Genomic DNA, 27,336 nt, shown 5'->3' on the forward strand with positions numbered 1-27,336 from the left:
GCTCATGCCTGTAATCTCAACACCTTGGGAGGCCAAGGCGGGCAGATCACTTGAGGCCAGAGTTTGAGACCAGCTTGGGCAACATGGCGAAACCCCACCTCTACGAAAAATACAAAAATTAGTCAAGCATGGTGGCGCATGCCTGTAATTCCAGCTACTCAGGAGGCTGAGGCACAAGAATAGCTTGAACCCGGGAGGCAGAGGCTGCAGTGAGCAGAGATCACACTACTGCACTCTAGCCAGCCTGAGTAACAGAGTGAGGCTGACTCAAAAAAAAAAAAAAAAATCATTCTGATATAGATGTTTTGCTGAACTGTACATAGAGTTTAGTATGAGCACGAGTTAGATTTCCAATTTCAGCTTTCCAGTTTCACACTTTGATTAGAAAAGACTTGCTGTGACTTTGCATCTTTCTTCTGAGGAGGTAATTTTACATAAACACATCTACCTAATATTACCTGTCCCTTAAACATCATCATTCACTCACATTCCTCTCTCAAACCTGCTGTTGATTTATGATAAAACACAACAGGATCATTTCAACAGAAAATGGTTTCCAGGCTGATGTAGTGTCTCCAAGGGAAAAGCAGCTACTTGGCTGGTCGCACGCAGGAGTAAGAACTGGAGTCCCTGAGTGGGCTTCAGGAAGGGCAAAAAGCCGCTAAGAATGATGTTTGCTATAGATAAAGTTTGTGGCCCTAACAGGGAAGGTAAAGAACCTTTAACCAAACGACACTGTTGCTGACTACCAGTGGTCAGATATTTTTTCTTCCTCAAGAAGGAGAACCCATCACAGTGGCCCACTGCCAGTGGTCACTCTTCATCATAAACACCCTCAAAACCCTTTCAATCCCCTCTCGCTTTCTATCACCTTACCTTCAAAGCCAAGATCTTAGGAGGAATGTCACTGTCTAAGTTGTGTCTACCACTCCTGTCTCTCGCCCACTGCAATCTGGCTTTTGCTCCTATCAGTCCTGTGAAATACTCTTGCTAAGGTCACAACTGACCCCTCGCTTTGTTACCTTACTACACTTCACTTGAGTCAGCCTCTCTGCCTCTATCTCCACCGCACACTGTCCTCTGGTTTTCCTCCCATCCCTCTGACCACTCCCCGTCCTAGTTTCCTTCCCGTTTCTGATATATTGAGGGAATAGAGAGTTTCATCACTGTCCCTGCCTGGAACTCGGGTAAACTTAATGCAAAGTACTGTAATCATAACTATTAGTATGATATACTTCCAAATCAGTAGATCCTTATTACCTCAAGGTGAGAACATTCAAAATGACCTTGCTTGACTAGGGGCAAGATAAAGAGTGCTTCTTCTAGACTCACCTACGTCTCAGTGCCTCCCACCTCCAGGTGTACGCTCATTTTGTACCTAAGGCTCACATACAATGTCATCATGCAATCTTGCATGCTGTGTTAGGGCTCCTTGAAGACGTGTATCCCATGCTCATCTGAACAACCTCTCCATAGAAAATGTCTTAGCTATCATTATCACTTGCACTCAGTTTTGTTGAATGGATGGATACTCAAATTTTATGCAGGCAGTACTAGCTGCTTGCCTACCAGACACAACGCATTGAGCTGGCCACAGAAGGGAACAGAATGCAGAGAGACAGAGCAAGTTTGTGGCTGCCCAAGGATGGGGGAGAAACAAGGCCTAACTATAAGTGGGCCTGGGGGTGGGCTGGGGGTTTAATGGGGTAATGTAAAAGTTCTAAGACTACATTATGGTGATGATTGCACAACTCAGTAAATCTACTAAAAATAATTCAATTGCATACTTTAAAAGGGTGAGTTCTATAGAATGTAAATTACACTTTAATGAAGTTTTTTTTTTTTTTTTAATGAACAGAACACAGTACCAGAAGTTTACAGTTTGGTGGAGAAAACATATGTACACAAATTTGAGTAATTCTGACAATCATGTCATTCATTATAATATACTGTTCTCATACTAAATAGGGAAACCATATTCTTTTTTTTTTTTTTTTTTCTGAGACAAAGTTTCGCTCTGTTGCCTAGGCTGGAGTGTGGTGGCATGATCTCGGCTCACTGCAAGCTCTGCCTCCCAGGTTAACGCCATTCTCCTGCCTCAGCCTCCCGAGTAGCTGGGACTACAGGCGTGTGCCACCACACCCGGCTTATTTTTTGTATTTTTAGTAGAGACGGGGTTTCACCGTGTTAGCCAGGATGGTCTCGATCTCAGAGAAACCACATTCTTACAGTCTAATAAAGATCACTTTTTTGTGTTCTTTGGCTAACCTGTTATTGCTCAGTAAGTTTTTTGGAGAGGGCAGGAAGCTGTATAATAAATACAACTAAATAGTACCAGTGGATAAATGCAAACCTGCTCCTGAATTATTCATGTATTTCTTTGGGTATCTCAATTGCAAGTCTCCTCCTACTCAACTCTGATGGAATGGCTGAACTATAAACAGCCTGGTTCCTCAACCCTGACTGCTAAATGTATTCACTTGCCCATCATAACAACTAGTTGAGCACTGCCACCTAATCACTAAACCAATGCAAACTCCTGGTCAACTATGAAGCATGTAACTCTCCACACCTTTAGGTGCGCTATGAACAATGCTAATTAGGAAACATTCATAGCAATGCCTACAGTAGGTTTCTAAAGATGTCTAAATATTATGTTGGACTTAAACTCAACCACGGAGAGAATAGGAACTTGTTGAAGCAAACAAACTCCCTTAAAGATTTATACTCAAGGGATATCTAATTTATGTCTTATACAATTTTCTTCTTAGACTACCAAAGGTCTTACATTTGGATTTAAAATGACTTTAAAATATTATAAAATTCATTTTAAAAAAATCAGTGTGCGCCAGGCACAGTGGCTCATGCCTGTAATCCCAGCACTTTGAGAGGCCGAGGCAAGCAGATCACCTGAGGTCACAAGTTCAAGACCAGCCTGACCAACATGGTGAAACCATGTCTCTACTAAAAACACAAAATTATCCAGGCATGATGGCACATGCCTGTAAACCCAGCTACTCGGGAGGCTGAGGCAGGAGAATCCCTTGAACCCGGGAGGCAGAGGTTACTGTGACCAAGATTGCACCATAGCACACCAGCCTGGGCAACAAGAGGGAAACTCTGTCTCAAAAAAATAATAATAAGGCCGGGCACAGTGGCTCAAGCCTGTAATCCCAACACTTTGGGAGGCCGAGGTGGGCAGATCACGAGGTCAGGAGATCGAGACCACGGTGAAACCCCATCTCTATTAAAAATACAAAAAAAAAATTAGCCGGGTGTGGTGGTGGGCGCCTGTAGTCCCAGCTACTCGGAGAGACTGAGGCAGGAGAATGGCGTGAACCCGGGAGGTGGAGCTTGCAGTGAGCCGAGATCGCGCCACTGCACTCCAGCCTGGGCGACAGAGCAAGACTCCGTCTCAAAAAAAAATAAATAAATAAATAATAATAATAATAATAATAGAATTAAATTAAAAATCAATGTAAAACAGAATACACAAAAATTTTACATAAATAATATATTTTTAAAATATAATAATTTGGAAGGTGTCTTTTGTTTTTTTAAAATTCTTCTTTGTTAAAAGCTGGCCAGGCATGGTGGCTCACGCCTGTAATCCTAGCACTTTGGGAGGCCAAGCCGAGAGGATCACTTTGAGTTCAGAAGCTCGAGACTAGCCTGGGCAACACAGTGAGACCTCGTCTCTATTTGAAAAAAAAAAAAAAAAAAAAAAATTAGATTAACAATCCAACTCTTCCTTTAATTCCTACATGAACTGCTTATAATGGGGGGAATAGACGAGATTTATGGTAATTTTTACTTTTTACATAAAATATTTTTACTTTTTAAATTTTATGCAATTTATAAGATCCTTTGATCAAACTGAATTTCGAGTAGTAGCTCTCTGAACCACTTTATATATGCATATGCAAATGATGAAAGGCAGGATTTGAAAACCAATGAATTCTACTTCCTTATTCTTTCATTAATCACAGCTAAAATGTGAAACAAATTTTCTGAGTAAAAGCTTACTATTCAATTTGTGTGGTTTAAGGAACACAAGCTACCAAAATGTAAAGCTACCCATATACATACAACAGATTACCAATGATACAATAAAAATTTTGTGATTAATATTTGAAAATAAATTAATCTAAATGGTATGCTGTTGTTGGCAGAACTGCACACAAAACAGACACACACAGAAGCTAGAAAGGACATACAGTATTGACAGTTACCATACCCAGGGGGTGTGGTGATGAATGGATCCCCTACCACAACTTTTTGAGAAATATCTACATTTTCTAATTTTTGTTACAATAAACATTTTTCTTAAGGAAGTATCTCTGAGCCTTGACTGTGATTAAACAATCTGTGATTAATCTCAAAATTGAATTACCTGACTCAAAGGTGGGATGGAACTTGTCTGAGAACTGGTTTGAGATATAGGACCATTCATCTGTAAAATTGAAAACAAAGACAACATCAGTACAATGTTTAAAAAGAAACAACAACATATTTTCAAACCACAGTAATTAGGCAAAACTAAATCCACCAAGAAATGCACATTTCACATGACAAATTCATGAATTCATAAGACATTCAGAATGTAGGAGCCTTAAAATTTTTAAATTCTGAATGAACATCACAGATAAAGTTCTTTGTAGATTCAGTGGGGAAAACTAAGAAAAGCTACTTTTCTCAAAGCCATTTTGGAACTTTAAATATTACTGCTTGACATAAAATTTTTAAATGAACAATAGTAGTCAAAAAAATTTATATTAAAATCCTAACTCTTTAAATACATCCTACTATAGTGACTATAATGTTATTAAACTATTTACAAATCACTACATATCCTTGATTTAAAAAATAAATGGATTTAAGTATCTAGAGCTGTAACCATTTTGTTTTTGTTATCATCTACTACTGATAGTTTCCTCTACTAAGCTACGTATACATTTTTCAGACTGATGGGGCTCAGGACTTTCTCCCCCAAAAATATGGCACACTGACAATGTGAGGAAACAGCAGAATCAGGCCATGGAAACTAGAAAGAATTCTCCTTACCCCTTTCTCCCTTGAAGCAGGCCATAAAACACAGCTGACATTCCCCTGAAGACCCTTCCAGAGGGGCCCTGCTCTGTACCAGGAGGAGTATCACAGAGGGATGTCAAGAAAAACCTGAACACACCAGCCTTGCTAAGTTTCTCCAGTTTATTAGCTCTAGGTCACATCCCTTTTGTCCAATCATGCTTCTCCACAACCGTCAACATCTGCATTGGACTTCGCAAAAAAAAAAAAAAAAAAATACAGTTTTCCCTATTCCTTTGGTTCTTCCTTTGTGGAGGCTCCCATGTCACATACAACTTATTACTAAATAAATGTGTATGCTTTTCTCTTGTTCATCTGTCTTTTGTTGCAGGGGTCTCAGCCATGATCCTCAGATGGGTAAATCTGTTCTCCCCTACGAGACTCTAATATCTGTATGCAGATCCTAAGATGTGCCAGTGTTCCTGTTTAGAGCTCCTTACTAACTCCAATACAGAGCCCTTTATCAAAAAAAGCAATGGACTCCCCACCACCCCATTTGACAGCACCCACCAGATGAGCGCTGTCCTTGCCCTCCTGGACTCTCTGCGTCTGCGGTTCAGCCACAACCTTAGCGTCCTGATCAGAAGTCATGGGCTCCACTGAGAGAAGTGTAATGCTAACCTCAGGATGCTGTAAAATGGCAAAGACATTAAATAGGTCATTTGAAGGGCACAGTATGATTATTTAAATAAAATTAAAATCCTCAAGTTTTCCAGGACACACGTTTATCTCTCTGAATTCAAAGAAGTTTAAAGAAGTCTTCCCACATGGCATACCTTACTCACCAAGAAGTGATAATTTTTTAAAGAAGTAAGTTTCTTCTTCACACCATTTTGGTGAAGACGACCACACTGGAAAACTTGGAAACCCATGTGCTGACACAAATAAACCCATTTGTGCCTGGAAACTCAAGTCTTTCAAAAAACAGAAAATTGAAGGCTTAATATCCAAGATATATAAGGAACTCGCACCACTCGATAGCAAAATAAATAAATAACCTGATTAAAAAATGGTCAAAGGCATGAACAGGCATTTTTCCCAAGACAACAGAAAAATGGCAATAGAAATACGAAAAGGTGCTCAGCATCACTAATTATTGGGGAAATGCAGAACAAAACCACAATGATATTTCACCTCACAACTGTCAGAATGACTATTAGCAGTCAGACAAGAGATAACAGGGCGTGGAAGAAACAGAACCTTTGCACACTGTTGGTGTGAATGTAAATTGGTGCGGCCGTTATGAAAACAGTATGGAAGTTGCTCAAAAATTTGAAAATAAACTACCATATTATCCTTTCTGAGTATTTATCCAAAGGCAATGAAATCACCACCTCATAAGAATATCTGCACTCCCATGTGGATTGCAGCATTATTCACAATAGTCAAGACATAGAAACCACCTAGTTATCCATCAATGGACAAATGGATACAGAAATTGTGATGTGTGTATCTGTCTATGCTATGGAATGATGTATTATTCAGCCTTTAAAAAGAAGGAAACCCCTCGTATGCTATAACATGGGTGAACCTGAAGGATATTATGCCAAGTGAAATACGCCAGCACAAAAACACAAATACTGCATGATCTCACTCATATGTGAAAGCTACTATCTTAAAAAGTCAAATACATAGAAACAGAGAATAAAATGGTGACTACCGCCGGGCACGGTGGCTCCCAGCACTTTGGGAGGCCGAGGCAGGCAGATGACCTGAGGTCAGGAGTTTGAGACTTGTCTGACCAACATGGAGAAACCCCGTCTCTACTAAAAATACAAAATTAGCTGGGTGTAGTGGCGCATGCCTGTAATCCCAGCTACTATAGGCTGACGCACAAGAATCGCTTGAACCCGGGAGGCGGGGGTTGCAGTGAGCCGAGATAGTGCCATTGCACTCCAGCCTGGGCAACAAGAGTGAAACTCCGCCACACACACACACACACACACACACACAAATGGTGACTACTACGGGGCTAGCAGGTAGGGAGGAAATGAAGAGATCAACGTCAACAGGTACCAAGTTACAGATATTTTGGATGAGTAAGTCTAGAGATCTGATGTGCAACATGAGGCCTATAGTTGTAATATTGTATTGTACACTCAAAACTTGCTGAGAGTATATTTTAGGTGCTCTCACCAACACAAAAGAAGGGTAAAACTATACGAAATGATGGCTATATTAACAGGCTGGACTCCAGTAACCATTTCACTATGTACATCAAAACATCATGCTATATACCTTATGTATATACAATTAAAAAAAAAAAAAGTCAGGTGCGGTGGCTCATACCTACAAATCCCAGCACTTTGGGAGGCCGAGGCAGATGGATCACCTGAGGTAAGGAGTTCGAGACCAGCCTGGCCAACATGGTGAAACCTCATCTCTCCAAAAAATTTAAAAATTAGCCAGGAACGGTGGTGGACACCTGTAGTCCCAGCTACTTGGGAGGCTGAGGCAGGAGAATCACTTGAACCTGGGAGGCGGAGGTTGCAGTGAGCCGAGATCATGCCACTGCACCACAGCCTGGGCAACAGAGTGAGACTCCATCAAAACAACAAAAAATACAAACAGAACTGGCAGGGCGCAGTGGCTCATACCTACAATCCCAGCACTTTGGGAGGCCGAGGAGGGCGGATCACTTGAGGCCAGGAGTTCCAGACCAGCCTGGCCAACACTGTGAAACCCAATCTCTACTAAAAATACAAAAATTAGCCAGGCATGGTGGCACATGCCTGTATAATCCCAGCTACTCGGGAGGCTGAGACACTAGAATCGCGTGAACCAGGAGGTGGAGGTTGCAGTGAGCTAAGATCTCGCCACTGCACTCCCGCCTCGGTGACAGAGCAAAACTCTGTCTTAAAAACAAATAACAGGCCAGGTGCAGTGGCTCACGCCTGTAATCCCAGCACTTTGGGAGGCCAAGGCAGGTGGATCACCTGAGGCCAGGAGTTCGAGACCAGCCTGGCCAACATGGCGAAACTCCATCTCTACTGAAAATACAAAAATGAGCTGGGCCTGGTGGCACATGCCTGTAGTCCCAGCTACTCAGGAGGCTGAGACACTAGAATTGTTTGAACCTGAGAGAGGCAGAGGATGCAGTGAGCTAAGATCACACCACGGCACTCCAGCCTGGGTGACAGAGCAAGACTGTCTCAAACCCGCCCCCCACCCGCCCCCCACACACAAAAACCCAGAAAATGACAAAGTTAATAGGACTCCAGAAATAAAAACAGTTGTTGATGAATGCTAAATTTAGATATATTTATGTGTCCTCACTTAACATCATCAACAGGTTCTTGGAAACTGACTTCAAGCGAAAGGATGTGTAGCAAAATCAATTGTACCACAGGCACAAACAAGTGTTAAGTTCCTACAGCATATTTCCAGTCACAAAAATATCACCAAACTTCTAAATAAAGACCCAAAACTCCTTCTAATATTTAGAATGGCAATAAATATGAGCCACACATTTTTAAAAGATTAACAAGAAAGACAATTACGTACCTAATTTCTGGTGAGTCAGAAAGTGACAGTGGTCATAGTGGTGGCGTAACCACCACTGGATTTAACCAATCAAGGAATAAATGTTTGCAAAGTGAAAACTGTAAGAATATTACGGCAGGGCACAGTGGCTCACGCCTATAATCCCGCACTTTGGGAGGCTAAGGCAAGCAGAATGCTTGAGCCCAAGAGTTGGGAGACCAGCATGGACAACATGGCGACACCCATCTCTACACAAAATACAAAAATTAGCCGGGTGTGGTGGCATGCACCTGTAGTCCCAGCTTCTTGGGAGGCTGGGACAGGAGGACCACCTGAGCCCAGGAGGTGGAGGTTGCAGTAAGCGGAGATCGCATCACTGCACTCCATCCTCGGGGACAGAATAAGATCCTGTCTCATAAAATAAAAACAAAAATAAAAAAAGAATATTCCTACCACCAAGCAGTTAAAAAACAAACGATAACAAAGGGCAGGCTCGCTGAGCACTTTATTTGTTGTGCATTTATATTACTATAGTAGACTTTATGAATTTTTGCTTCACAACAATTTACATTTGTTCATTCATTTCTCAACCTGCTTATTCCAGTTCAGGGTGACAGGTGGCCAGAGCCTATCCCAGCAGCTCAAGGAGCAAGGTGGGAACCAGCCCCAAGAGGACACCATCCCATCACAGGGCCACTCACACACACACCCACACTCACTCACTCAGACTGGGACCAGGAAGACATGCAAATCCACCGAATATGCACACCTTTGGGATGTGGGAGGACACTGTAATACCCACAAAGAAAACACGCAGACATGCAGAGAACACACCAACTCCACACAGACAGTGGTCCTGGCCAGCAATTGACTTCTTTCTCATAAAGTTGAAATGACACTGAAAGAAATGATGTTTTTCAAAGTGGTTCTTCATGAAGCATTCACTCAATCCATGTCTAGACACTAAACTTCACATGTAACATCTCATTCAATTTTCCCAAACGTTAAGAAGTAACTGGATCACCAGCACTTTGGGAGGCTGAGGCGGGCGGATCACCTGAGGTCAGGAGTTCGAGACCAGCCCGGCCAAAGTGGTGAAACCCCATCTGTACTAAAAATTAGCCAGGCGTGGTGGCGGGTGCCTGTAATCCCAGCTACTCAGGAGGCTGAGGCAGGAGAATCACTTGAACCCAGGAGGCGGAGGTTGCAGTGAGCCGAGATCACTCCTAAGCATACCCTAGCCTAAGCGACAGAGTAAAACTCTGTCTCAGGAGGATCAGAAGGGATAACTGTAACAATCCCGTATCCTGAGGATTCCTAGACATCCAGGTCTGACTTCAAGGCATTTCTTTTCACTGCAAGCTACACTGCTTCCCAAACAAGATAAATATTGTTATTTAACCCAAGTATCTTTTTAGGTACATCTGAAAACATACATCAGACTGTCAGAAAAAATACCTTTAAAAGTGCTATTTTTGTCTTACTAGGTAGCCATACAGGTTTTTCACGGTATAGTGGAGCTCCCTATTCGCTATAATCTGCTTGTGATAAATTCTCAAAAACCTTGTTAATGAAATAATCTGATGATCAAAGGCAATCTCATCCAATTGTGTAAACTGTATCATCAATCGCAAAAACATCTAAATGCTATCAGAGGTGGAAATGTAAGCTAGTAGAGAAAAAATGCTTGAAATAAATATGGGATGTATGACAAATGTTACATTTTAACAGATATATTTCATTTTAATGTATACGTATCTTCTTTTTATGTCTGTGTAGTACCAATGTCTTCTTATTAAACCAAGAAAAGAGTGAATCAATTTAAAGAAATATATTAAGTACTAGTATAAATGCTATCGGGACTCAAAACGATCTTGAAAACAGAATGTGAGTAACTAAATTTTAGAAGACACAGATTTCAGGAACATCTGGACTGAGATTCTAGGTCCTTGGTTCTCAGGCCTCGGCCGCAATGAAGAATCCCTGGAGCAAATTGTGACTTTGCAATTTTGTAGTTCGGACTTTTTTTATTATTATTTTTAACTATGTAGATGATTCTGAAAAACCTGAGCAAATACTTCCAGGTGATGTTGAAGTAACACACAGGGGAGTAGCTCCCACTCCCTGAGGTGGTTTTCTACAAGAGAACAGATGGATTCCGTTGTAAAAGAAACCTACATGTCATTAAACATCAATTCTCACACAACCATGAAATCTGGAAACTAAAGACATTAATAGCTTAGCAACCAAATGGGCAAGTCATAGAAGGCACTGTGGATGCTTTTGCCCACATAATTTCCAGATTTTTAAGATTCTTATGATAGCCAAAGGGAAAAATAAAAATCAACTAAAATAACACTTTATTTAATACCCGTATTTTTTTAGACAATCGGAATTTACATACCTCCTGATGGAAATACCAACAATACTATATATGAAGTGGTCTTGCAAAAAAAAAAAAAAAATAGACAACAAAAACCAAAATGTGATCATGACCCTAAATCTTATTACAAACTAAGAGCAAATACAAGAGCCAGGGGACCACCAAGGGACTCCACGTAGTGGGTTTGTTTCCTTTATCCAAGTAAAGCCATAGTCTGACTGACCAGCGTTGTGTCTTACATCTCTTTTGTGTTGAAGAAGCCAGTTATTCCGGAACTTCCCACTGCTGTACTTAGCTGTCCTTCCGTTGAGTCTCCTTTAAACTGCAACAGTTCCTCAGTCTTGCCTTATTCATCTACACTTTTCCAGAGTACTAGTTAATTACTTTGTACAATGTTCCTCAATTTGAGATGAGCCTGGGACATCTTACCATGAAGCAGGAAGCCATGAAGACAACTGGTCCCATCAGGAAGACACAGAGGCCACAGCAAAGTAAGGGAGGGATTCCCAATAGCCATGCATGGGACCACATCAGGATCAGGAAGAATGAACGGAAAACAAGTCGGCAGCAATCATGAGAGCTACCACCACCACCACAGTGCTCGCCTTGGTACTGCAGGACACCCACTCATGATTCCCAAGATCACTAAAGGACAACAATTATTTCAAGCTGCTGTTCCTGGATGAAGTGCATTTCTGAATAACCAAAAAGCTGATCAGGGCAAGAACCACAGTCGATGGGGAGTGAATGACAGGATCAGAAAAATCAAAATATCCCAATATCTAATACAATAATAAAGTCAATAATCTTTGATGTCTGCTGAAATTATCAAGTGAAGAACGTGATGGGAGGTTTCCAAATGGTTAAGTGAGACACTGACTGAAGCTATTTTTCAGTATTATCATTACAACTGGGCCTCTAGGAATTACGTTTTTGACATGATCGAAGACTACCATCCACAAAGTACTCGTGCCAAAAAAACAGCCAGTATTTAATCACACCTCTAGATCTTACTCCCAATTTAAAGGGAATTCTAGGGAAATACATGTTAAATCACACCAGCACAAAGCCATCATCTAAATCCAAAATGTGGGCAACAGAGACGACCTCATTTCTATAGCAAATAAAAGATATTTAAAAGGAGAGCTATTTTTATTGCCACAGAATTGAAAAGCCTTAACCAAAATAATCCAATGTGATGTAAGAACTGTGTTTGGATCCTGAGTCAAATAAATTAGGTTTAAAATGACATTTTTGACATAGAAAAACTTGAAGGTTGCCTAGGTAATAAAGACATGATAAAATGACTATTAATTTTATTGAATTCCAATCATAGTATTATTATATTTATTTTAAAAGATCTTGTTTATAACAGCTAGAAACTAAAAGACTCATGAATAAAGATATACATCTGGAATTTGCTTTAGAATATGCCAATTTTTTTTGTTAAGTTTAAGGGGAGAGAAGAAACAAAAATACATGAATGGCGGCAAGCTGATGGTAGCTAAAGCTAGATGACTGGTAAACTGAGGATCACTATAGTATCCTCTCTACTTCTATGTGTTTAAAACTGTCCACAATAAGCCAGGCGTGGTGGCTCACACCTGTAATCCCAGCACTTTGGGAGGCCAAGGCGGGCGGACTGCCTGAGCTCAGGAGTTTGCGACCAGCCTCGGCAACACAGTGAAACCCCGTCTCTACTAAAATACAAAAAATTAGCTGCGTATAGCAGTGTGCGCCTGTAGTCCCAGCTACTCGAGAGGCTAGGGCAGTAGAACTGCTTGAATCCGGGAGGCAGAAGTTGCAGTGAGCCCAGATCGCGCCACTCCACTCCAGCCTGGGCAACAGAGTGAGACTCAGTCTCAAAAAATAACGTAACGTAACGTAACGTAACGTAACATAACATAACATACAAATAAAACTGTCCACAATAACAAGTAAAGGAAAACCTAACTTCGATATATTATCAGTACACACTTGAGACTTCATATGCTTATTTCTATTTAAAATCTGTATTAATGAAATAATACTAAATGTGTAAACAAATTTATTAACAATGTTCACAGCAGCTTAGCAAAAAAAAAAAAAAAAACCTGGCGGAAATAAAAACACAGAAAGTAGGCTCGTGCCTGTAATCCCAACACTTTGGGAGACCAAGGTAGGGAGATCACATGAAGTCAGTTCAAAACCAACCTGCCTAACCAGGCTGGTGAAACCATGTCTCTACTAAAATAAATACAAAAATTCCCAGCTACTCAGGAGGCTGAAGCATGAGAATCACTTGAATCCAGGAGGTGGAGATTGCAGTGAGCTGAAAGCGCACCACTATACTCCAGCCTGGGCAACAGAGCAAGACTCCATCTCAAAAAAAAAAAAAAAAAAAAAAAAGAAAAGTACAAACTAATGCAATGTGTTACAATTACTTAAAATACTCACAAAAACTGCATAAAGATTTTAAAAAAAGACAAAACTGTAGATACCAAAGTTGCAATATATTTATAAAAATTCAAACTTTGTAAGTACTTAAAAACAAGAAACTAGAAGAAAATATACCAAAAGACTAACAATGTGTGATTCAGTTGTTTACTTCATTTCATCTCCCAGACTCTGTTTTTTAAATAACTTATTATTTTTATTACACATCTTAATAAAACATCCAGCTTTCTGATTCCATCAGTTGCTGAGTCCAAGGTCCCCTGCCGTCTTTCCTACAGAAAGGACGCTGCTGCCCATGCAGGAGAAGCATCTAAGTCACTTTGCAGTTATTTTTCAATACAGATTAATCAAGTGCAATTCAGTGAGCAAATTTTCTTGTGAAACTACACTGCTCAGTCCTGTTCACTAAGATAATGGTTCTCAATGTGTGGTGTAAGCATAGTCCAGAGTCTCAAAAACACTTCCAGTGGGACCACAAAGTCAAACCATTCTCAAAATAACGCAAAGATGTTCTTTGCTTTTTTCGCTCTCATTCTCTCCTCACAAAACCACAGTGGAGTTTTGGTATAGCATCAAAGAACATTCAATATTCATTTATATGAAATGACTACTAAAATAATAAAATAAATTACCTGAGGCCAGATTTCCTTCACACACTTCAACCAAAGTAACACAGTACTAAGAGAAGAAATGCAAAAGCAGGTAAGAATCCAGCCAAGATTCTATTAAGTCGGACATTAAAGAGATTTACAAAACATGAAAAAACAATGCCACTCTTCCCACTAAATTATTTTTCTGTTTTGGAAAATACTGCTACCTTTCATAAACAATGTTATTTATATTATCTAATGGGTTTGTTGTTATTTAAAATGTGTATTTCTAATAGTAATTGATTCTTGATACCTAACATAGTAAATACAGATAGAGATAAACCATAGATGGAGACAAACCATATAATAAACTCAAGCTTTTAGGCATCTTCAGTAATGTTTAACAGCATAAAGAGGTCCTTAGACCAAAAGCTTGAGAACCACTCCACTAATACAAACCCTTAAAACCTAGTTCTCAAGGACAGATGCCCATGTTCGACAGATGCCCATGTTCATGGATGGAAAGACATCCCACGTTTATGAATAGGAAGACATCCCACGTTTACAGATGGGAAGACATGGTATTTTTACAATGCCAACAAACCCCAATTAAGCTACAGATTCAATATAATCCCTATCAAAATTCACTTTTGTGGTAGAATTTTTTTTTTCCAGAAATTGCTGAACTGATCCTATGGAAATGCAAGGTACCCAGAATAGCCAAAGCAATCTTGAGAAAGAATAAAGTTGAAAGACTCACACACTTCCTAATTTCAAATCTTACTACAAAGCTACAGTAATCAAGCCACCATGGTACTGGCATAGACCAGACAAATAGATCAATACAATAGAAACGAGTGTGCAGAAAGAAACCCTTACATTTATAGACAACTGATTTTCCACATAGGTGTCAGGACCAGTTGAGGGGAAAACAACAATCTTGTCAACAAATGGTGCTGGGACAACTAAATGTCAACATGAAAATAATGAAGCTGGGCTCCTACCTCAACATACACAACAATGAAGGCAAAATGAACCAAAGAACTAAATGTAAAAGCTAAAACGATATGACTTGGAAGAAAACAGCAGTAAATCTTCATAAACTTGTATTAGGCAATGGTTTATTAATTATGACACTAAAAGTATAAACAGGAAGAAAAAATACACTGGATTTCATCAAAATGAAAAACTTTTGCCCTTCAAAGCACACTATCAAGAAAGTGAAAAGATAACCCAAAGAATGGGAAAAAACATTTGCAAATCATATATCCAATATGGGACATATATCTGGAATATATAAACAATTCCTAAAACTTAATAATAATGAGACAAATAACCCAACTTAAAAATTGGCAAATGAGAGCCTGGCGCGGTGGCTCACACCTGTAATCCCAGCACTTTCGGAGGCCAAGGCAGGCAGATTATTTGAGGTCAGGAGTTCGAGACCAGCCTGGCCAACATGGTGAGACCCTGTCTCTACTAAAAATATAAAAATTAGGCAGGCATGGTAGTTGGGCGCCTATAATCCCAGTTACTTGGGAGGCTGAGGCAGCAGAATCACTTGAACCTGGGAGGCGGAGGTTACAGTGAGCCAAGATCACGCCACTGCACTCCAGCCTGGGCGACAAAGTGAGGCTCCATCTCAAAAAAAAAAAAAAAAAAAAAAAAAAAATTTGCAAATGATCCGAATGAACATTTTCCCTAAGAAGATACACAAATGGCCACCAAGCCCATGAAAAGATCGTCCACATCATTCGTCATGAGGGAAATACAAATCAAAACACAAAATACCACTTTGAAATGAAATTACATAAAATGAAGTAAATACAGAAAATTAAAACAAAAATACCACTTTGCATCCACTTGGATGACTACTATCAGAAAGATTTAATAGCAAGTGTGGCAAGTACATACAGAAACTACAATCTTCACACACACTGCTGGTACAAATATAAAACAGAGCAGCCACTATAGGAAGCAGTCTGGCAGTTTCTCAATACGTTAAACACAGAGTTACCATATGACCTAGTCATTCTACTCCTAGGGATATATCACAGATAACTGAAAACATGTATCTGCCCGAAAACCTGTATGTGAATTTTCAAAGCAACATTATTCATAATAGCCAAAAATTAGAAACAACCCAAATAATAAACTACCAGGTTAAGAGCCTCCCTTTTGTACATGTGTCTGGCATAACTCATTGGATTTTCAAATAACAGCAAAAATTGTAATTTCAGAACTTGATAATTTCTAAGAAAATCAAAATAAAGAGGCATTTCCTAAACAGCATGTAATTCTTTTCTGGTACGAAAGGGTAATGTGGAAACACAAATTATTTGTCTCTGAATCAGAAACCTGGGAAAAAAAAAGAATGAGTTTGGTAAGGATTTGGTAAGGATTATTCTAAGTGCTTTCTCCGTATGTTACCAAATAAACTTAATTCTGTTAATTAGGTTCCATGCCTATTTAGCAGAGCAGGAAATTAAGATCAGGGATAACTTAAGGTCACAAAGCTACTAAGTTCAGTGAGGCTGTATCAATGCACATATAATTTTGCTATTCAACTATAATGTGCCTGGAGATCATTTAAGTACTACAGGCAATTCACTCTATCAATCCCTGCGTGTGGGTGAATGTTTCATTGTAACACGACCTCAGAGAAGTGCACCTACAGTTTCCTTAGCTCGTCTTCATTCCTTCTTCCCTTTTACAGTAATATTCATTGCACCAATGTACAGATCATGATTTTAGCATGTAAAGATAAGCATCTTTTTTCTTACAATATGGTATTTAAATATAAGCTAAATACTTATCTTTTTATACAACAAAAACAGTGATTTGATTCAACGCCAGAATAAAACTGATATTGGATCAATTTTATCAGTGATAATATTAAATACAATGTACCTTACACGGGCATCTTCAAGTATACTGATGATTTGTGCATTATGGGTTGACTTTAGAATAGACATTTCCCATGAGAGTGTGCTGTATGGGAGCCAAATACATAACCTCTCTCCTGAATCTAAAAACATTATTCTGAAGTCAGAAACTCCCTACTCACAACAGATTACTCCCTGTTCTATCTGCCATGTTCTGCACATTCTATTGCCTTTTCCTGAACACAGGCATCCCTGTATTTTATCTTCTTATCTACAGCACACAGTGATACTGAGAACAGGACAGAAATACATATCCTACCAATGATATATTACAACTTACCTTGATCATCTTCCTTTTGTTAGTAACATTCAAATACATGCAGTTTTACTACAGTGTTGTCTAAGTATTCCATTTCTTTATTTGTAAAGTTTGCTAAGTTATCTTCTAACTCTAGTTGTCTATGATTAGGAACAATGAGTTAAGGGATGGCGCATGAGCAGAGATGCACAGCACGAGATGCTCCTAGACAGACATGTGTTCCAAGAACTCCAACATAATTAAGACCATTTTACAAAAATCAGTAAATGAATATTCAACTAGATAAGTAAACAGAAATTTACCTAAATAAGGAAAAAGGGCTGTTAAGAATGTTAGAGATTGCCTTAATTAAGTACTATATAATCTTGGGAATCAATTAGAAAAAGTCCAAATGTGTTACTTTCAATGTCCAAACATAATTTGTAGAAAAGTTTACCACCCAGACTTTGATCCCTTTGAAGCTACATAAATTGATCAGGAAAAAAAAAATGATCACAGAAGCTAAATCAAATCATTAGAAGCACAATCATGGCCAGGCACAGTGGCTCACGCCTGTAATCCCACCACTCTGGGAGGCCGAGGAGGGTGGATCATCTGAGGTCAGGAGTTTGAGACAAGCCTGGCCAACATGATGAAACCTCGTCTCTTCTAAAAAATACAAAACTTAGCCAGGAATGGTGACATGCGCCTGTAATCTCAGCTACTGGGGAGGCTGAGGCAGGAGAATTGCTTGAACCTGAGAGGAAGAGGTTGCAGTGAGCCAAGATCGTGCCATTGCACTCCAGCCTGGGCAACAAGAACAAAACTCCGTCTCAAAACAATAATAATAATAATAATAAAAAGCACAGTCATAGCATTCTAGGATCGGAAAGGATTTTTTTTTGAGGTAGGGTCTCACTTTTTCACCCATGCTGGAGTGCAGTGGCCCGATCTCAACTCATTGCAGCCTCGACCTTCTGGGTCCAAGTGATCCTCCTGCTTCAGCTCCCTAGGTAGCTGGAACTACAGGAGCATGCCACAAAACCCAGCTAAAAAAGGATATATTTCTTTTTTTTTTTTTTTGAGAAGGAGTCTCACTCTGTTGCCCAGGCTGGAGTGCAGTGGCACAATCTCAGCTCACTGTAACCCCCGCCTCCCGGGTTCAAGCAATTCTCCTGCCTCAGCCACCCGAGTAGCTGGGACTACAGGTATGCGCCACCACGCTTGGCTTATTTTTGTATTTTTAGAGAGACGGTGTTTCACCACACTGGCCAGGCCAGTCTCGAACTCCTGACCTCATGATCTGCCTGCCTCAGCCTCCCAAAGTGCTGGGATTACAGGTGTGAGCCACCAGTGCCTGGCCTTTTTTTTTTTTGAGACAGAGTCTTGCTCTTGTTGCCCAGGCTGGAGTGCAATGGCACAATCTCGGCTAACTACAACCTCTGCCTCCTGGGTTCAAGCGATTCTCCTGCCTCAGCCTCATGAGTAGCTGGGATTACAGGTGCCTGCCACCACACCCGGCTAATTTTTTGTATTGTTAATAGAGACGAGGTTTCACCACGTTGGCCAGGGTGGTTTCGAACTCCTGACCTCGTGATCCGCCTGCCTCGGCCTCCCAAAGTGCTGGGATTACAGGAGTGAGCCGCCGCACCCAGCAGAAGGATTTATTTCTTAATAGAAATTTTCATTATGATTCCCACATGTCCACATCTAAATAGAGAAGCACAGAAAATAAAATATAATAGGAATTATAGTTCCTCATTCATCTGCTTTGTGCTGTTAGTTGGATGATATGGTTTATCTCACAGCTGCCAGCACCACTCTGTAATGTGTATTTGAAATGCACATTCTTATCTTACAATAGAATAATTTGAGAGCACCTTAGGGCAGATTATTTTACGTTCCTTCCATGTACCTTATACAGATCATATACTCAAGTCAATCTGTAAGCTTGAATAGCGGCAACATTTACAGAGCAACAGACTGCTGCTTCCAACAAAACTGTTATTTTAGTCTTTTGTTTTTTTCAAGATTCAGTATCTCTAGGATATACCATTCTTTTCGTTTCATCTTCTTATAGTAAATGTGTCACTCAAAGATACTGACAGATAAAAGAAATGCACCCAATCTCAGTAGAGTAGTTGTTTAATTATGCATTTAAACTGGCACTCAGCACTGGAGTATTCCTAAGGAGATGTTGCCAATAAATTTCAAGATTAATTTTGTAAAATGTCCTTTATACGTGTACATCAGTGCTTCTACTGAAAAAACAGCAGTGAGAAAATGTGAGTTTTATTTAGTTTGAGTTGGTTCTCCTCCTAAGGAGGACATAATCAGACACAAGATAGAAAAACTTATTTCTTAGCAAGATCTGACTGAAAAAGTACCTACATGAGAAGACCACCAAATAATATACTTTCAAAATCTTCCCATTTTTAAATTTAGAACGTGTCTACTAAGTTGACACACACAAAAAAGGAAAGCAGTCCCCTCCATCGTTAAGGCCTGTGACTGGGTCTACGACATTATCTTCTGGAGAGTACACTCTTTTGAAAAGACCATTTTAGCTAGGATTCTTACTAAAACATAATACAAAACAACCACCAAAATTGGAGTTTAGATCATCTCATTAACCCTCTGGCTAGGAGAGCATTTTACTCATTAAACCTTTGACGAACTCAAAAGCCACCACTCTAATACTTGGTTATAAAGAAGCTTAAATAAAGTATCTGAACCAAATGCACAGAACATTGTTTTGCACAAGTCCTAAGCTGCAGCAGGCGAATCACGGCCCTCAGAGTACCACTTCTTGCTTTTATCCCGTGCCATACCTTTTCCAGTAAAGAGCTTCTTCAGAAGGGTTTCCACATCTTTTCACACATTTTCACAAGGGGAAAAGCAAATAGAAAAGTTGACAACTACATTACGAGTATCTTTTTAGGACACAAGCTTAGCTAATTCACATAGCTTCCTTTGTCAAATACTGGACTACCAGGAAGCACCAAAACCAAAATCTGCAGTCTAAGCAGGGCACAGCTGCAGCATGTTCACTTCATTTAACCTCAAGTTGAAGCAGAAACATAAAATCTTTTTTTTTTTTTAATTTTGAGATAGGGTCTCACTCTGTTGCCCAGACTGGAGTGCAATGGCGCCATCTCAGCTCACTGCAACCTCCACCTCCCAGGTTCAAGTGATTCTCCTGCCTCAGCCTCCCAAGCACCTAGGACTGCAGGTGTGCACCACCACACTCAGCTAGTTTTTGTATTTTTAGTACAGACAGGGTTTCACCATATTGGCCAGGCTGGTCTCAACCTGACCTCAAGTGATCCGCCCACCTCGGCCTCAAAAAGTGCTGGGATTACTGGTGTGAGCCACTGGGCCCAGTCTAAAATCTTTCTAACACAGATGTTAAGTTACCTGGTTGAAAAGCTAGTTGCCTCTTTTGTCCAGTCTGTTTAGAATATATTCTAACCTCCATTTTTCTGTCCATCAGCATTTTATTCCATTAGAAATTACTTCTCATGTTGAGAATGTCAACCTGGACAAACAAGATTCAACCTAACCTGGCACAATGTGTGCTGGATGCCCAGGAAGCCTCTCCTGACTTGCAAGCGTCCCCTACTTCCACTCTTCCACATCCTTCAGACCCACCTGCTCACTGCTGCACTCCTGCTCACTTATGCCATCTCTCAGCCATGGACTGATCTCACAGATGGCAAACAAAGTATACCCAGAGTCCACAGCGGGAAAAGGCAACTTCCTGTTGATGTTTCACATGCAATCTTACCTTTTGGACAAAAAGCAGAACTGCCTGATTCAATCTTTTATAATTTACTTTTACCTTAAGGAATTGCATATATAAACTTATCTTACTGCGCAGCTTTAATTCCATTTTGAATATGTGAGTATTTTCTTGAGATTATTGATAGTCTCCATAAAAATCTTTGCTTCCTCTCATTTACATCTGAAAACAAAACAAAACAAAAATGCTGATGGACAAACATAGTAGCATTGGCATACACCTGAACCGAGGAAAAGCCAGAACTGGCAGTACAGCACACAGGGCCTTCCTTGTCAGGAATGCACCTTGTAGAGTACACCGCTTCACTCTGCTGGGTGGAAAAGGTCTCTCTCCACCTCATTTCCAATGGATCCTGCATTTCTTCAAGGAATACAGGTTATGTTCTATTGAGCTTTCCAATTCATAATCACAAAACTACAGTTTTCAAATGAAAATACATAATACTCGAAGAGTAAGATGGGGAAGTGGTGAGTAAACTCATTTTTTAGAGTGGCAAAATGTCAGAGCTGGGAAGCAGCTCAGAGCTGCTTTAATCCTGTGCAGCTCAAATGGGAAGACATATTTGTTCCTAACAATGAGTCAGAGAACCATGAAATGATACATAAACTGATTTCATTTAAAAAAAAAACTTGACACTCAACACTGACAGAATACAAGCTAAGCAGCACTAATCTGAAAATCTGAAATCTGAAATCCTCCAAAATCTAAACCTTTTTGAGCACCAACATGACATCACAAGTGAAGAATTCTGATGTTTCTTCTCACCTACGAAAATTAAACACAATCCAAGCACAATGATGCATACCTGTAGTCCTAGCTACTTAGGAAGCTGAGGCAAAAGGATTACTTGAGCTGAGGAGTTCAAAACCAATATGGGCAGCATAGCGAGACTCTGTCCCCTAAAAGATAAATAAAATAGGCTGGGTGCAGTGGCTCACACCTGTAATCCCAGCACTTTGGGAGGCCAAGAAAGGTAGATCACTTGAGCTCAGGAGTTTGAGACCAGCCTGGGCAACAGTGAAACCCTGTCTCTATAAAAAATATAAAAATTAGTCAAGCGTGGTGTTATGTGCCTGTAGTCCCAGGAACTTGGGAGGCTAAAGCAAGAGGCTCACTTGAGCCTGGGGGGCGGGGAGGAGCATTAAGCCGAGATCATGCCACTGCACTCCAGCCTGGACAACAGAGGAAGACTGTCTCAAAATAAAATAAAATAAAAATACATAAAACACAGTGTACAGTGACCTTTTAATCACAACACAGCATCGCAGGTGGAGACAGAAAAGTCTGCTGCTGCTGTTATCTGACGGCAGATCCAGGTACTGTGGCGATGTTACTGGGCTGGTTAGTTACCTGAGCACATCATTTCCTCACTGTATTAATGCTATGTCATGTTCTTTATTGCTGAGTACTCCCATGTGAGCAAGCGTAAGAAGATGACTGCCACTTGGTAGCATGTAAATCCAGAACCAGGCACGACGGTGACATTAAGCAATCAGACTGTCCACATGGGTGGCTGGGATGGTGACATCTTTGCTTTCTGATGGTTCAATGTACAGACCTCATTTCACGCTAAATTTATTTAAAACACTGTATAAAAGTACCTTCAGGCTATGTGTATAAGGTGTATACGAAACAATTCTGTGTTTAGATTCGGATCCCATCCCCAAGATACCTCATTATGTATATGCAAATATCCCAAACTCCAAAAATAACTGAAATATAAAACACTTCTGGCCTCAAGCATTTCAAATAAGGGATACTCCACCTATAGTTATAAAAATGTCTTCCTGAAGTTATTAATACAGCCCTGGAGGCATTCCCTAAAGTCTTATTATCTGAACACGCAAATTACCTTCCTTAATAATTGAATGCCATTTAACAGTGTTATAAGTGGTGATAAAATACACCTTATTTTACATATGCATTAATGTGAAGTCTTCCTTTCTTGAATTTAATATTCCTAATAGATACATATTTCTTAGCACTTTGGTGAAAGGGAAATATTCCATAACAATTATAATAATCCTATATAGCTCTTGAAAATCACACCTCAGAAGTCAAGACCAGGAATCTACACAGAGCAGACATAAAACACTTGACCAAAGTCAGGATCCTATCTTCATTAGTCCCTCCATCCCCAGTCCAGATCTCATTTACTCTTATCTTTGCAATTACGCTTTTTTTTTCCCTGTTATGTTCAATCCTTCCCTGTCACTGTTTCAACAGCTTATTCTGTCACAAAAGAAAGTGAAGGTGGGGAGGGGAGGAGCTGAGGAGCAGGGGAGGAGCTGAGGAGCAGGGAAGGAGGGCAGAATCAACGGGACTGGATGTCCTCCTGGCCTCCTGCTGAGGAGGCAGCTCTCAACTGTTTCTATCTCCAACCTCCCAGAAAACGTTCCTTCTACAAGCACCAGCCCCCTGGGCAGGGAGGACCTCTCAGCACGGTGGAACAGACCAGCCTTTCCCTTGAAGCCCACTCCACCCTCTTCCACTCAGCCTTTCCTCAGCCTCTCAGGAATGCTCTCCTGCACTAAGGAGGGCAAAAGCTCTCTTGCCCTGGGCAATCAAAAGAAACAGTAAACCAAATAGGCAATTATAAAGACATTTAGTTATTTTATACATCTTCATTCACGTGGGCCTTTTTCTGAGACTTGGTCAATTAGATATTCTTTCTTTCTCACATAAATTATATCCATAATGCATCAACAGAGATTTTCATTGTTTTTTAAAGTGCAGCTGAGAGACCAGAAAACACTCTGAATAGTACAATGCTTCTATGACTCTTCTTCAGTTTTTATCCTTATCTTTATACCTAATTCATCAGCAGTTTCTGTGATTTGTTTTTGAGGTACTCCGAAGTTTTCAAATGAGTAACTGCTTTTACACTACTTTGATCAATTTATATTAATTAAATCACACAGCTGCACGAATGAGTACGATCGATGAACAAGTTTGGAAGCTGACCAGGCTTTGGTAAGCACACAATTCCACTGGTGGGAAGAGGGAACAGCCCTGCTGAAGAGAAGCCCAGCCCCAGTGTGGTGCAACCCACAGGTATGCACGGATCCACGACAGCACTGATCCTGGTGACGGGCCACGGCATGTGTGCAAAGGAGTCTACCTCCTTGTCTCCTTGAGTTATGCTCCTGTGCTCCCCATTTCTCATGGCTTCTGTTCACAACCATATGTTCAATTTCAGCACAAAATTATCTAAGCGAATGCCCAGTGAACATCTTATGATCCTACAGAGTTCTCAAAATCAATTCCCTACTTCTCATTTAAAACAAATACGAACTGATAACCAATCTCTCTTATTGAAGGACATATCATTGACTCAAGTGCCCAAGGAAGAAACTTGCAAATACAGCTTTAACTTCTGCTCAAGTAAGTTTCTATCCCCATCATGAAACTGTGCAGAAAACCACCATCTGAACTGAACTACCACCCAGTTTCTTAAACCATCTCCCTTCCTCCCATCTCCCTGAACTCCACAGATTCTTCCAGAGACTGCCCTCCCTAAAGTGAGGGACTCGCAACTGAAACCTCCTGACAGGCTGCACCAAGATAAAGTGAAAAGAACCACAGCTACTGAGATGCTCTCCCCATCCTCCCACAAAGCCTGGGTTGGTTATTCTACATACTCCTGCAAACCTTTACACCCAGGAATACAGCATATCAAATTAACATCCTCACTCCAACACAAAAGTTTTAGCATTCGGAGGTCAGAAATATGTCTACCCTGTTCACTGTTTTATCCCTAACACAGTACCTAAACGAGGAAAATCTCAGTAAATACATTAATAATTTATTATCTTGTGGTAACAAATATGGGAAAAATTAACTAGCATTTAAAATACGAAGCCCAGAAAATGGGATGAGTCCAAAGAATGGCCTCTGCTGGTGCACATTCCGAGTGGTGTAATAAGGGAAAAGGCAATATTCACAGCTGAGGGCAAAATTACTTTGAGTTAATTTTCATTTTCACTTTATTCTCTAGACTTTGCATATGCATACATGCACGTCCGTTTAAGTATGCACTTGGGATCTAAACATACAAAAGAGGTAAATACAAAGTGATGACTTAAAATTTTCAATTATCAAAACAAATCACTAAAGAAGTTCCGAAGTGGCAAACACATACTAAAACAATTATTTGTATTGGGGGATGTGAGATTGTGAAACATACATATATTTGGTCTTCCTCCCATTTCATGGCATAGAATTCCTAAATTCCCTGGAATCTCCAAAATAATAAATGTCTTTTTGTATACTAATGATATGCCTGGGCTGGCAGTCCTAAGGTAGTTTCAGGATGGAAACTAGTCACCAGAAAGACGGAGGCAGAATTAGATGGTTGGGACTTTCAGCCCACTCCCAATCTCCAGGTCGGGGAAAGTGGCAGAAGGCTGATCATCAATGGCCAATGATTTAAGCAATCATGCCTATGTAATGGAGTTTCCACAAAAACCCTAGGCTGGGTGTGGTGGCTCACGCCTGTAATCCTAACACTTTGGGAGGCCGAGGCGGGCGCATCACCTGAGGTTAGGAGTTCAAGACCAGCCTGGCCAACATGGTGAAATCCCATCTCTACTAAAAATACAAAAATTAGCTGGGCCTGGTGGCAGGCACCTGTAATCCCAGCTACTCAGAAGGCTGAGGCAGAAGAATCACTTGAACCCGGGAGGCGGAGGTTGCAGTGAGCCTGAGCTGAGATCATGCCACTGCACTCCAGCTTGGGTGACAGAGCAAGACTCCAACCCAATTAAAAAAAAAAAAGGACAAGGTTTGGGGAGCTTCCAGATAGCTGAACACATGGAGGTTGTTAAAGGGTGGCAGCCCAAAGAGGGCATGGGAGCCCCTTGCCCTTCCCCCACACCTTGCCCTACACATCTCGTCATCTGCATCCTTTGTAATATCCTTCAAAATAAACCAGGAAACATGTTTTCCTTACTTCTGTGAATCAGTCAAGCAAAGTAATGGAACCAAAGAGGGGGCCATGGGGATCCTGAGAAGCATGGGTAAACAACCTGTGGCATGGGAGTGGCATCAGAAGGGGCAGTCTTGTAGGACTGAGCCCTCATCCTGTGGAACCTGACACTATCTCCAGGTAGAGTGTTGAGACTGAAGGGGAGGGTGTCCCACTGGTGTCTGCTGTAAAACTGATTGGTTGCTGGTGGGGAGAAATCCCCACACACTTCTTGGTGACCAGCAGTCACAGAATTCTTCTGGGTTGATTGTTGTGACGCGAGAGCAGAGGAAAAACCGTTTTTTCTTCAGGAGGGAAAGGTCAAAAAATCCTTTTCAAAATATACTGAAAGCTATGATACAGAATTCAGAAGTTCCAGGACTCCTCCAAGTTCATCTACAAACAAGAAAAGGAAATGTCAAGGAGTGCAGGCTGCAGCATGGGGGGGGCCTCCCTTGCCAGATGGCGAGGGGCCAACCCACCTCTCCTCCCTCGGGGGACACCCAAAAGAGATAGCACAGTGCCTGGCACACAGCGTGTGTTACACACCACAGCCAAACGGCAGGCATGGGAGCTATGAAATTCCAAGTTGCGGCCGGGCGCAGTGGCTCATGCCTGTAATCCCAGCACTTTGGGAGGCCGAGGTGGGCAGATCATAAGGTCAGGAGATCAAGACCATCCTGGCTAACACGGTGAAACCCCGTCTCTACTAAAAATACAAAAAATTAGCCAGGCGTGGTGGCAGGCGCTTGTAGTCCCAGCTACTCGGGAGGCTGAGGCAGGAGAATGGCGTGAACTCAAGAGGTGGAGCTTGCAGTGAGCTGTGATGGCGCTACTGTGCTCCAGCTTGGGCGACAGAGCAAGACTGGCTCAAAAAAAAAAAAAAAAAAAAAGGAAATTCTAAGTTGCTCAGAGAGTCAAAGTCACCGATTGCAAGCACAGAATCCAACAACAATCTTCACATATTAGGCATTACACCCACAGACCAGAATTGTTTCCCAGACAACAATGCAAATTGTTTAATATTAAAATATAATGAATGTTCCCTAAAATTGTTACTTACAAAAGTACTTTTTACAAAACAGACCAGGCGCTGTGGCTCATGCCTGTAATCCTGGCACTTTGGGGGAGCCGAGGCAGGTGGATCACCTGAGGTCAGGAGTTCGAGACCAGCCTGGCCAACATGGTGAAACCTCGTCTCTACTAAAAGCACAAAAATTAGCCAGGCGTGGTGGCGGGAGCCTGTAATCCCAGCTACTCGGGAGGCTGAGGCTGGAGAATATTTGAACCCGGGAAGCAGGGGTTGCAGTGAGCTGAGATCGTGCCACTGCACTCCTGCCTGGGTAACAAAAACAAAACTCCATCTCAAAAAAAAAAAAAAAAAGAATTTAAGTTCCAAGATTTT

At 40.9% G+C, this 27,336-nt stretch overlaps 1 protein-coding gene across 7 annotated transcripts in view; it reads right to left on the minus strand.

The window, feature by feature from the left end:
• Positions 1-27,336, minus strand: part of LARP4B (La ribonucleoprotein 4B) — a 121,006-nt gene that overhangs the window by 71,740 nt on the left and 21,930 nt on the right. For 6 of the 7 annotated variants that reach the window (XM_055296326.2, XM_055296329.2, XM_063609985.1 and 3 more), the window contains exons 2-3: positions 5,599-5,718; positions 4,394-4,453 (exon numbers count right to left, since the gene is read on the minus strand). In XM_055296326.2, the coding sequence (XP_055152301.1) occupies positions 4,394-4,453; positions 5,599-5,679 (141 nt within the window). In that variant the 5' untranslated portion in view covers positions 5,680-5,718. Of the gene's footprint in view, positions 1-4,393; positions 4,454-5,598; positions 5,719-21,036; positions 21,128-27,336 lie in introns of all 7 variants that reach the window. The other variant, XM_063609983.1, reaches the window with a different exon arrangement.

The sequence above is a fragment of the Symphalangus syndactylus genome, chromosome 10 (genome assembly GCF_028878055.3).
Source record: "Symphalangus syndactylus isolate Jambi chromosome 10, NHGRI_mSymSyn1-v2.1_pri, whole genome shotgun sequence".
In the NCBI taxonomy this organism is placed as follows: Eukaryota; Metazoa; Chordata; class Mammalia; order Primates; family Hylobatidae; genus Symphalangus; species Symphalangus syndactylus.